The sequence below is a fragment of the Hordeum vulgare genome, chromosome 5H, assembly GCF_904849725.1.
Source record: "Hordeum vulgare subsp. vulgare chromosome 5H, MorexV3_pseudomolecules_assembly, whole genome shotgun sequence".
NCBI classification, from domain to species: Eukaryota; Viridiplantae; Streptophyta; class Magnoliopsida; order Poales; family Poaceae; genus Hordeum; species Hordeum vulgare.
In genome coordinates this window covers 439,803,388-439,816,292 of record NC_058522.1, presented here as the reverse complement: position 1 = coordinate 439,816,292, position 12,905 = coordinate 439,803,388, and the positions used below count along the sequence as shown (strand labels likewise).

At 46.9% G+C, this 12,905-nt stretch overlaps 2 protein-coding genes across 2 annotated transcripts; both read right to left on the bottom strand.

Moving 5' to 3' along the window:
* Positions 1–518: 518 nt before the first annotated feature.
* On the bottom strand, positions 519–1,316 carry LOC123399772 (low molecular mass early light-inducible protein HV90, chloroplastic-like). The gene has a single exon (XM_045094155.1). It carries the CDS (start codon positions 1,198–1,200, stop codon positions 691–693), a length of 510 nt encoding a protein of 169 aa, XP_044950090.1. The 5' UTR covers positions 1,201–1,316; the 3' UTR covers positions 519–690.
* Positions 1,317–7,177: 5,861 nt separating this feature from the next.
* On the bottom strand, positions 7,178–8,038 carry LOC123399771 (low molecular mass early light-inducible protein HV90, chloroplastic-like). Its single transcript, XM_045094154.1, has 2 exons — positions 7,773–8,038; positions 7,178–7,688 (listed from the first exon to the last, which is right to left on the bottom strand). Exons 1-2 carry the CDS (start codon positions 7,935–7,937, stop codon positions 7,335–7,337), a joined length of 519 nt encoding a protein of 172 aa, XP_044950089.1. The 5' UTR covers positions 7,938–8,038; the 3' UTR covers positions 7,178–7,334.
* Positions 8,039–12,905: the final 4,867 nt, after the last annotated feature.

Genomic DNA, 12,905 nt, shown 5'->3' with positions numbered 1-12,905 from the left:
TTTATCTAGTGGCTCTGATACCATTGATAGAACGTGGATCTACTAGGCATAGATAGATCCGGTATAAACCCGTGGCTTTACCTTGTCCTGAGCCGGATGAGCTCGCACCGTTCTTCATCGGTGTGGTAGCGACGGCGGTGATGGAGAAGAAGGGTTAGGCGTGGGTGGAGCTTCCCGTGAACACCGCGCTTAACCTAGATCGGATAGGTATGTCAGTAGGGGTGTGACAGCGACGAATCTCGTAGTTCGTGCCCCGACACCCCCACCGTCTTTTATATAGCGCGGGTCACAGGGGCCCATCAACCATAATGAGTTGGACGCCCCCGATCAGGGCGCATAGATCAAGGCCCGGTGGGCCGTTGGGCCCACGCGGTGAGACATTAATCTAACATAATCAGCTTGCAGTATGTTGATGATACCATTCTCTTTTTAGAGAATTCTGTTAAAAAGGCTAGACATTTTAAATGGTGTTGTCTTGTTTTGAAAACCTTTCGGAGCTAAAGATCAATTTTCACAAGAGTAATTTTATGACCATTAACGTGGAACAAGATCCAACTAAGGAGTTTGCACAGATTTTCTATTGTAAACTTGATAACTTTCCTATTAAATATCTTGGTGTTCCTCTGCATCATTTACATGTCCTACTAGCTAAGTACACGTTGTGTTATCCGGTCGACGACAGAGCTAGTTTTACACGTTGATGAATGGCGCGCCGGTGATGATCTCGGTGGCGGCGAGCGCGACGAGACCGAGCATGGCGAAGCGGCCGTTCCAGAGCTCCGCGTTGGCGTTCATGATTGCTCCGGCTCTGCCCTCGGCGCTCTCGCCCTGGAGCAGCGGCACGAGTGACGCCACGGACAGCACGGCCACGGAGTAGGCGAACCACGCCTGCCCGGTGCCGCTGCCGAGCTGCGAGAGGAGCCCATCGCCGCGCCCTGCCTCCACCGCCAGCGCCGTCACGAAGCCTACCATGGCAAGGCGCCCGTTGATGCGCTCCGGCGCTGGGCCGGCGAACGCCAGCGCGTCCCAGATCGAGGTGCTCGCCTTGGGTTTGCTTGGCTGTGGTGAGCTCGGGCCTTCGGTTTGTGCCCTGACGACGAGGGCGCGACGGGCCAGCGCAGGCATAGACTGGACACCGAAGTGACCGGCCGAGCCACGCGGCAGGACGGCGGCACCGGCGAAGGAGCTCGTGGTCATCATGGTTGCTATTAATCAGCTAGCCGCGGAAGGTAGACGAAGAAGAAAAGGAAGCTACAGATGCTGCAACTAGATGATTGCTACTTGCTGTTTGTTGTATTGTGTGTCGCCGAGTGTTTACTGGTGTATTACTCAGAGCGCGTGTGCACAATTTATAGGCCGTGCTCCGCGAAAGCCAACCCCTGACGAGGTGGCCGCGGTGGCCGCGACGGTGCCCACGTCGCGAGCGGCTCCCGGCCGTGAAATGAATTAGCCTCTACGTGGAGCAACGCAGCGAGTAGGCGGACGTGGAGGGCTTCTTGCATGAAACGCCAAACAGAAAAGTAGGAAAGCATCGACAACAAGCTTATCACTATGGATTCGATCGGTTTTTGTTTCTTGCCCGAGCTAATCAAAAGCACTTCGGAGCCTCGCAGGCAGGAAATCAGGAGCAATTGTTGTACTCACACAACTACCATGCCACATGCATACGTTGATCTGACCTATGTGTGGTACTAAACTACCAGTATAGTTATTCAAAAAATTATGAAAATTATTATTTCTCTTTATAATGGCTCAATAGTGGGCTGGACCAACCACATGTGCAATAGTGCCGGCCGCACAGGACCTCTTATTTTTAGGGCCTCAAATTTTTTATAGCAGTTTATCAGTTGAGTGCACGACACATAGGCTAGTTCAGTGCAACTGGCCTGACTGTTCAGGGCTAAAGAAGGATCAACCACGTATTACGGCAACACTGATTACACGTGCGCCCGGCTGATGGTCCGACCTCGTGCTAGTGAAAAGGAATAGCAACCATCTCAATAATCAGCACTATCAAACACCTGACGGAATAGCCATATAAATACTATCACGAGTATATAAAGACGTCACGTTTTGCTGGTGTTTGGAGATGTTTAACTTCATATCAGGCATTCTGTTCGAGCTATTTTCTAATTATTTGCGGCATAATGAAAAAATCCTAAGTATAAAAAATATTTTTTTCTGATTGCTCTAATATTGCAGTTTTTTAGGTATTTTGATGAAATCATCATAAAAAAGATCATTTGAAGCGTTTTTGAAAAATATTTCAAATACAACATTGATGTGTTTTTTTGCATGCTACCAAAAAAACACCTTTGATTGACAACCACGTTATTTGGAGACGCTTGGTCATGTGCTGTAGTGCGTCTCTTCGTTAGATGTTCTTCCTCTGGTCGGCCTATTTTAGAGTTTAACACAGGGCCCCTAATTTGGTCGGCCCGGCCCTGATAGTGGTATTAGGGTGTCACGTTCAAGATGCGACCCTATCCTCAATTTGGCACGAGAGCCTCGTCAGGGATAGAAGTGCATCTCGTCGTGTCGTAAGAATGGATATCGTTACAAGTACATGTACTGAAAAGAAGAGATATATATATATATATATAATTGGTTTACACTCGCCACAAGCTACATCAGAGTCACAGCAGTACAATACGTAATCATCATGAAGAAGAGCAGGGTCCGACTACGGATGAAAACAAACGAGAAAAGAAGAACGACGTCCATCCTTGCTATCCCAGGCTGCCGGCCTGGAACCCATCCTAGATCGATGAAGAAGAAGAAGAATAAGCAACTCCAAATGAACAATCAACGCGCTCGCGTCAAGTAACCTTTACTTGTACCTGCAACTCGTGTTGTAGTAATCTGTGAGCCATAGGGGACTCAGCAATCTCATTTCCAAAGGTATCAAGTCTAGCAAAGCTTAATAGGTGAGGCGAGGTTAAGTGGTGAGGTTGCAGCAGCGTCTAAGCATATATTTGGTGGCTACAGTTACGAGTACAAGAAATAAGAGGGGGAAGATCTACGCATAGCGGACGTGACTATTGTTGATCAAACGAATGATCCTGAACACCTACCTATGTCAGACATAACCCCACCGTGTCCTCGATCGGAGAAGGAACTCACGAAAGAGACAGTCACGGTTACGCACAAAGTTGGCACATTTTAATTAAGTTAACTTCAAGTTATCTAGAACCAGTGTTAAACAAAGTTCTCACGTTGCCACATAACCGCGGGCACGGCTTTCCGAAAAGATTTAACCCCGCAGGGATGCTCCAACTAGTCCATCACAAATTACCAGAAGCCGCATAGAAATCCTCGATCACGAAGCTCGCGATCTCGTCGGGCTCCTTAGTGGAAAACCTCAACTCTGAGATTACCCAAAGCATCCCCGGAATCCCGATGCACAAGATATCTCGTCAAAGGTAAAACTAATCCAGCAAGGCCACCCGACGTGTCGACGATCCCGTTAGGAGCCGCATATCTCGTTCTCAGGACACGATGGATAAGGGAAGCGTACGGTGGCCTGATAGAAATATTCCGAGTTGCCCCTGGTTGGCCCCGCACGATGCTCTGTTTTGGACCAGCACCGTCAGCACTGGCCCTCCCTGTATTACATAAAATTACTCCTCGGATTTATGACGCCCTATGCTTTCAGTATTAACAAAATAATTATGTTGGGCAAATGTAGTACCAATGTTGGGCCTTGCCAGACCAGCTTTAATCTAAAACGAATTATCAAGGGGGTCCCCATAACAACCCCGATCGTGTTAGGAGCGCTCAAATATGGAACATAACACCGGTAGCTGAAACTAAGGGGGAAAAAGTGGAACAAACCACCAGGGTGAAAGGCCGAGCCTTCCACTTTTTACCAAGTATATAGGTGCATTAAATTAAATAGCATTAAATAGGGTGATATAGCAAGGAACCCATGTTTTCACATGGAAGCAATGCACCTGCAACTAGCAACGCTAACACAAGGTTAAGCAAGCGGTAACATAACCAATCAGTGGTTTGCTAGGTTGAACAGGTTGAAGGTTTTCATGGCATTGTTGACAGGCTGATATTTAACAAGTGGTAGGCAACGAGACATAATCGGTAGAAGCGATAAAACTAGCATGGAAATGATAGTAATGGTATCTGGGGAAATGAACATATTGCCTGAGATCCCGCTTGGAAGAAGAATGACTCCGTGAAGCAGACGAACCGATGTAGTCGAACGGGTCCTCACTTCCGGCACGCTTGCGAAACTCCATCGAGACGGAGGAAACCGGAAACAAGCATCAACACACGATATTCGCCACACGATGCACAACACATATGATGCATGAACGGAGAATATATGCAAGACATGGCATGACAAATCACACAATCAAACACTACACATTAAGTGAAGTTCAATATGCAACGAGTTGCATATTGACGAAACTCCATGTTTATTTATTTAGTTCTATCCCGATTAGGTACACGAAAATATTAAATGTGGTTACACATGAAAAGAGTTGATGCACAATTAAACTACCTATCTAGGCATTTTAAATGAGGTCGGAAATGACATATAGCACCTCCGAAACGACCTCATATGTTAATTTACAATTCTGTCCAGATCTAAACCAACACGTTTAATTAGTTGTTAAACAGCAAAACAAATAGGTTCACGTGATTCTACGCGTCGTTACAAGCAATCTACACATAGAGAACATCTCCAACGGAGCTACGGTTCAAAAGATACGGACACCGCAAGATATGATGGCATAAATGCAAAATGTGTACAACGACGGTCACGAGCACTTCAAAACACACAACCAGCAAGGTAAAATGAAACTACACGAGATTCTAAGCAAGTTTCATATAGGACACGATCCAAACGGAGCAACGGTTCAAAACTACGAGCTAAACAAGATATCACTACAATCTGCCAAAAACAGCCACATAGCATTTTCTACACCCCACAACTACGATCTACACAAACCTAATATGCTCAAGCAAGGCATGAGACAATAGAGGGCAAGAAGCACTACAACATACAACTAACAACAATTAGCATGGCATCATGGATCACTAGGAAAAGAAGTCACAAAATGGCTTCTCACACATAGTTTTAGACTTAGTGAAAATAACAGTTTATGAAACTGCAGTTTTCGGCCTGAAGGCATATTGACAGCAGCAAAACCAATAGCTACAGGACTCCAAATAGCATGAAAATTCACAGCATGCTAGAGAATCCCAAAGTCTACAACTAACTGTTGGAAATATGCTCTAGATGCAATAATAAATTAATTATTATTATATTTCTTTGTTCATGATAATCGTTTATTATCCATGCTATAATTGTATTGATTGGAAACACAATACTTGTGTGGATACATAGACAAAATACTGTCCCTAGTAAGCCTCTAGTTGACTAGCTCGTTGATCAAAGATGGTCAAGGTTTCCTGACCATAGGCAAGTGTTGTCACTTGATAACGGGATCACATCATTGGGAGAATCATGTGATGGACTAGACCCAAACTAATGAACGTAGCATGTTGATCGTGTCATTTTGTTGCTACTGTTTTTCTGCGTGTCAAGTATTTATTTCTATGACCATGAGATCATATAACTCACTGGCACCGGAGGAATGCCTTGTGTGTACCAAACGTCACAACGTAACTGGGTGACTATAAAGGTGCTCTACAGGTATCTCCAAAGGTGTCCGTTGAGTTAGTATGGATCAAGACTGGGATTTGTCACTCCGTGTGACGGAAAGGTATCTCAGGGCCCACTCGGTAATACAACATCATACACAAGGCTTGCAAGCAATGTGACTTAGTGTAAGTCACGGGATCTTTTATTACGGAACGAATAAAGAGACTTGCCGGTAAACGAGATTGAAATAGGTATGCGGATGCCGACGATCGAATCTCGGGCAAGTAACATACCGAAGGACAAAGGGAATGACATACGGGATTATATGAATCCTTGGCACTGAGGTTCGATCGATAAGATCTTCGTAGAATATGTAGGATCCAATATGGGCATTGAGGTCCCGCTATTGGATATTGACCGAGAAGTCCCTTGGGTCGTGTCTACATAGTTCTCGAACCCGTAGGGTGTGCACACTTAAGGTTCGGCGTTGTTTTATGCATATTTGAGCTATATGGTTGGTTACCGAATGTTTTTCGGTGTCCCGTATGAGATCACGGACATCACGAGGGTTTCCGGAATGGTCCAGACGAGACGGACTCCGGGCTCCCAGATCTGGCCGCCATGAGAGCGGGCGGGAGAGGTGGGCAACCGAGCTGCGACGGCGGAGTGGATCGGGGGATCTAGGATCGATTGATGGTGGTTCGCTCGTGGTTGAAAATGAGGCAGAAAAAAATGTGTTCTTAATGTCCTTAATGTATGGTCGTCTTTGCGTGGACGCCCTAGTGGAATCTTTCAGCGATGGAATGATGCTGAGGTCGGGAGCGGGCCGCATTGAGCAGCCGTGTCTTGCGCTAGCCGAGTTCCTCGCCGCTGATGTAAGGACGTTCCCGTTGACGGATGGAGCAGTAAGATCGGCCAGAAGCCATGGATCGATCTGTATCCATCCATCGTGACTACGATGTGCTCGATTCTGAAGAAAACGCTGCCGATGTTCCGTCGTCTTGAATGGTCTTTTTCTCTCAAGGTAGAGCGAAAGTGATGATAAAGTGATGAATGAAAGATGATTCATTAGATTCTATTAACGGTAGCAATGGGGTATTAATATCCGGTCGGAATTATACATGTTGCTTGGAAGTTAAGTGACTTGAAGTTATTTAAGGGCCAAGTTATTACATAGTTTCCTTGGCTGTCAAGGAAGTGCATGGTTGCTTGAGGACTAAGTAACCTATTTACTCCCTCCGTTCTTAAATATTATAAGCTTTTTAAGAGCTTTTACTAGAAGACTACATACAGATGTATATAGATATACTTTAGAGTGCATATTCATTTATTTTATTTCGTGTGTAGTCATTTAATGAAATCTTTAAAAAAAATAGGAATGGAGGGGTAAGAATTAACTTAATCCTAATTAGCTTAATTAATAAGCAACTAATCTATTACTTAACAATTAGAACCCTGCTTTGTGTGAAGTGTACCGAGTGCGACACTCGGTAGAGACTTTGCCAACTTGAAATGTCCCTTGGCCAAGTAGACTGGGTACTGCCAAAAAAATTCATAAAAGGAAGATCTTATTAAATGAGAAACAAAGCAGCTTCGCCCTGGTAGTATGAGCTGTCTTTGTCGAATTAGTATAAGAACTACAAAGAATATGAGGATGATCAATTCTCATCATTTACATGTCCTAGGCCGAAGACAGAGCTAGTTTATTCTACACGTTGATGAAGGGCGCGCCAGTGATGATCTCCGTGGCCGCCAGAGCAACAAGTCCGAGCATGGCGAAGCGGCCGTTCCAGAGCTCCGCGTTGGCGTTCATGATGGTGCCGGCTCTGCCCTCGGCGCTCTCGCCCTGGAGCAACGGCACCAGCGACGCCACGGACAGCACCGCCACGGAGTAGGCGAACCACGCCTGCCCGGTGCCGCTGCCAAGCTGCGAGAGGAGTCCGTCGCCGCGGCCTGCCTCCACCGCCAACGCCGTCACGAAGCCCACCATGGCGAGGCGCCCGTTGATGCGCTCGGGTGCGGGGCCGGCGAATGCCAGCGCGTCCCAGATCGAGGTGCTCGCCTGTGTCAGGAACAATTATCAGAAACTTTGCCACTGGACTCAGTTTTGCTACGGCGCCGTGCTGCCTATATATGGCATGCATACCTTGGGTTTGTTTGGCGGTGGTGCACTCGGGCCCTCGGTTTGTGCCCTGACGACAAGGGCGCGCCGGCCCATCGCAGGTAGAGATTGGGCACCAAAATGGCCGGCCGAGCCACGCGGCAGGACGGCGGCACCGGCAACGGAGCTCATGGTCATCATGGTTGCCATTAATCAGCTAGCCGCGGAAGGTGGACGAAGAAGAGAAGGAAACTACAGATGCTGCAGCTAGATGATTGCTACTTGCTGCTTGTTGTATTGTGTTTACTGGTGTATTGTTCAGAGCGAGCGGGCACAATTTATAGGCCGTGCTCCGCGAGAGCCAACCCTTGACGAGGTGGCCGCGACGGTGCCCACGTCGCGAGCGGCTCCCGGCCGTGAAATGAATAGCCTCTACGTGGAGCGACGCACCGAGTAGGCGGACGTGGAGGCCAACCTGCGGAGGGCTTCTTGCATGAAACGCCAAACAGTGAAGTAGCAAACATGGACGACATGCTTATCACTATGGGATTCGGTTTTTGTTTCTTTCCCGAGCTAATCAAAAGCGCAGTGCTAGGCGCCGGCGCGCCGGTCCAAGTAGTTGCGTCGGTCGTGTCCTAGCCGTCCGATGCAGCCAACCCTATCGTTCAATCTGCGTTGATTTTTTATTTTTTCTTTCTTTTTTCGAGCGCAGCCCCACCCCGCCCCGCACTGATGCAAGCCGCCTCGTCTTCACCGCAGCACCGCAAACCGCACCCCGCAGCGCCGCAAAGCCGTCCCGTCCTCGCCGCTGGTCGTCATCCTTGTAGCTCCTGTCATGGTCGTTCCCCGTCGTTTTTTAGAAAAGCTTCAACCGCAGAGCCTTCTGCCCCCACGTCGGCCCGTCCCCGATCCGCGGCGGCGGCATGCATGATTAGCTCGAGGAGGGTCTTCCCCATCTATCACGGGACCTAGGGTTTGCTTCAACCATGTTTACATCCAGAACCAACTACTTGCTGCCATGGATTTGGGCTCAAGCTCTGAGATGAGCTCTGTTGGCAGAATACGGTTGCAACAAAACAGAATGGCAAATGTAGCAAATTTGTATAGTGGTAGTAGCATTTTGCCTCACGTGAAGAAAAAAAAATTGTCGGTGGAAGCAACAAAACTATACGGTTGCAACAAAACAGAAAGAGGATGTAACAAAATATATAATGGTTGTAGCAATTTCCCATCATGGTTGCATCTCGTCATGCCAACGATTGTAGCACAAAAATATGGTTGCAACAAAACAAAATGACTGATGTAGCAAATTTGTATAATGGTTGCAATATTTTTTCATCATGGTTGCAACTCCGGCTACAAACTCCAGCGAAGTTTGGTTGCAACTCTCACGGACGTGGTTGTAACTTTTCTTATCAACGGTTGTAGATTTTTTTTGGATGCTTGCAGCTTTTGTGATACGTGGTTGTAGCATTCGCGACATCATCCCTGCAGATCCTCGTGCAACAATCTCACCTACCGGCCATGGGATCACCCGCCCGCCGTCGCCATTCTGATTGAAGCTCCTCCCGTCTGCCGGTTGAAGCTCCCGTGTAGCCGGATGTAACTTTTTCGTCCACCATGGATCTGACGGGAACGAAGAATAGATCTGACAGAGACGAGAGGAAGAATAGGTAGTTGGAGAACGTGCCCGCCGCCGCCGTCGCGGGCGCTGTCGCCGGATCCGGCGGCCCTATCGCCGCAGCAGCCGTCGGCCCTGTACCCCTCCCAGTCGCCCCTGTCGTTCGAAAATGGTGTGGATGAGATGCAAATGACCGATTCGAAGCAAATCGGTGGCAGGTGAAAAAAAACAGTCCACATGACGCTGCGGGCGTGTTTCAATCATTGTAGATCGAACAGACCTAGCGAGTCCGGCGGGATGTTCCAGCCGACGCTCCGGCTGAAAACGTTTACCTAATCAAAAGCACTTCGGAGCCTCGCAAGCAGGAAAGCATGAGTACTCACACAACTATCATGCCACATGCATACGTTGATCTGACCTATGTGTGGTACTAGACTACCAGTATAGTTATTCAAAAAATTATGAAAATTATTATTTCTCTTTACAATGGCTCAATAGTGGTCACGGCCGGACCAACCACATGTGCAATAGTGCCGGCCGCACAGGACCTCTTATTTTTAGGGCCTCAAATTTTTTATAGCAGTTTATCAGTTGAGTGCACGATACATAGGCTAGTTCAGTGCAACTGGCCTGACTGTTCAGGACTAAAGAAGGATCAACCATGTATTACGGCAACATTGATTACACGTGCGGCCGACTGATGGTCCGACCTCGCGCGTGCCTGTGAAAAGGAATAGCAACCATGTCAATAATCAGCACTATCAAACACCTGACGGAATAGCCATATAAATACTATGACGAGTATACAAAGACGACACGTTTTGCTGGTGTTTGGAGATGTTTAACTCCATATCTGGCATTCTGTTCGAGCTATTTTCTAATTATTTGCGGCATAATGAAAAAAATCCTAATTATAAAAAATATTTTTTTCCCTGATTGCTCAAATATTGGAGTTTTTTAGGTATTTTGGCGAAATCATCATAAAAAAGATCATTTGAAGTCCTTATCGTGGCGTACATGAAAGAGGTCGATCGATATCCTTATCAGATCTTTTACATGAGATAAGTAAGAAGTTAAACATAGTTACACGAAGATGTTGAGATTACATTGGTCATAGTTGAGTCCATAGCTCATACGTCTCATTTCATCGAACACCTCATGTTCATGCATAGAACGGTGAACAGAGCAGGGCATGCACACCTCCCACACGGTCAATAAACAAAGGAGAGGGTGAAGATGGGCAGGGGCGAGGGTATGTATAGGCATCTCTTTGGTCCGTTGGTGGCCAGAACCAGGACAGAATACTGACCTTTAGTCCCGGTTCCAGCCATCAACCGGGACTAAGGTGTTGCGCCAGGAGCGAGGACCATAGGTGTCACGTCCAAGATGCGACCCTATCCTCAATTTGGCACGAAGGCCTCGTCAGGGATAGAAGCGCATCTCGTCGTGTCGCAAGAATGGATATCGTTACAAGTACATGTACTGAAAAGATGAGATATATAAAGAATTGGCTTACACTCGCCACAAGCTACATCAGAGTCACATCAGTACATAACATAATCATCAAGAGTAAGAGCAGGGTCCGACTACGGACAAAAACAAACGACAAAAGAAGAACGACGTCCATCCTTGCTATCCCAGGCTGCCGGCCTGGAACCCATCCTAGATCGATGAAGAAGAAGAAGAAGAAGAAGCAACTCCAAATGAACAATCAACGCGCTCGCGTCACGTAACCTTTACCTGTACCTGCAACTGGTGTTGTAGTAATCTGTGAGCCACAGGGGACTCAGCAATCTCATTTCCAAAGGTATCGAGACTAGCAAAGCTTAATGGGTGAGGTATGTTTAAGTGGTGAGGTTGCAGCAGCGGTTAAGCATATATGTATGGTGGCTAGCTTACGAGTACAAGAAATAAGAGGGGGAAGATCTACGCATAACGGACGTGGACTACTAATGATCAAATGAATGATCCTGAACACCTACCTACGTCAGACATAACCCCACCGTGTCCTCGATCGGAGAAAGAACTCACGAAAGAGACAGTCACGGTTACGCACACAGTTGGCATGTTTTAATTAAGTTAACTTCAAGTTATCTAGAACCAGTGTTAAACAAAGTATCCACGTTGCCACATAACCGCGGGCACGGCTTTCCGAAAGATTTAACCCTGCAGGGGTTCTCCAACTAGTCCATCACAAATTACCACAAGCCGCATAGAAATCCTCAATCACGAAGCTCGCGATCTCGTCGGATTCCCTAGTGGAAAACCACAACTCTGAGATTACCCAAAGCATCACCGGAATCCCGATGCACAAGATATCTCGTCAAAGGTAAAACTAATCCAGCAAGGCCGCCCGACGTGTCGACGATCCCGATAGGAGTCGCGTACCTCGTTCTCAGGACACGACGGATGAGCTAGACGTCGGGATCGCTAAACCTCCGGGTGACCAGAGGGGCGCCGGACATCGCTCAGGTGGGGCCAACACTCATGAGGAGCACTGGCCCGGGGGTTGATTAAATTATCCTCGGGGTCCGGAAAGTCCCTATGCAATTTTATTAGGTGTTTAGGCAAATGTAGTACCAAAGTTGGGCCTTGCCAGACCAGCTTTAATCTAAAACGAATTATCAAGGGGGTCCCCATAACAACCCCGACCGTGTTAGGAGCGCTCATTTATGGAACATAACACCGGTAGCCGAAACTAAGGGGGCAAAGGTGGAACAAAACACCAGGCTAGAAAGGCCGAGCCTTCCACCTTTTACCAAGTATATAGGTGCATTAAATTAAATAGCATTTAATATGATGATATAACAAGGAACCCATGCTTTTGCATGGAAGCATCTGCACCTGCAACTGCAACGCTATCAACAGGGTTAAGCAAGCAGTAACATAGCCAATCAGTGGTTTGCTAGGTTGAACAGGTTGAAGGTAATCGTGGCATTGTTGAGAGGCTAATATTTAACAGGTGGTAGGCAACGAGACATAATCGATAGAAGCGATAAAACTAGCATGGCAATGATAATAATGGTATCTGGGAAAATGATCATCTTTCCTGAGATCCTGCTTGGAAGAAGAATGCCTCCGTGAAGCAGACGAACGGACGTAGTCGAACGGGTCCTCACATTCCGGCACGTTGCGGAACTCTATCGAAACGAAGCAAACCGGAAACACAAATCAACACAAGAAATTCACCACACGATGCACTACACATATGATGCATGAGCTACTGAATACATGCAAGTCACGGCATGACAAATCACACAATCAAACACTACACATTAAGTGAAGTTCAATATGCACGAGTTGCATATTGACGAAACTCCACGTTAATTATTTAGTTCACTCCCGGTTATCTACACGGCAATAATAATGTTGTCAAACATGCAAGAGGTGAAGCGGAAATTAAACTACCTATCTAGGCATTTTAAATGAGGTCGGAAGTGACATATAGCACCTCCAAAACGACCTCACATGTTAATTTATAATTCTGTCCAGATCTGAGTTAACACCTTTAATTAGTTGTTAAACAGAAAAACCAATAGGTTCACGTGATTCTACGC

Bases quoted from the DNA above. Each gene is read 5' to 3' on its own strand.
- LOC123399772 (XM_045094155.1), bottom strand. From the start codon at position 1,200: ATGATGACCACGAGCTCCTTCGCCGGTGCCGCCGTCCTGCCGCGTGGC.
- LOC123399771 (XM_045094154.1), bottom strand. From the start codon at position 7,937: ATGGCAACCATGATGACCATGAGCTCCGTTGCCGGTGCCGCCGTCCTG. The intron at 7,689-7,772 runs GTATGCATGCCA...TTCCTGACACAG, and splicing joins CACCGCCAAACAAACCCAAG to GCGAGCACCTCGATCTGGGA.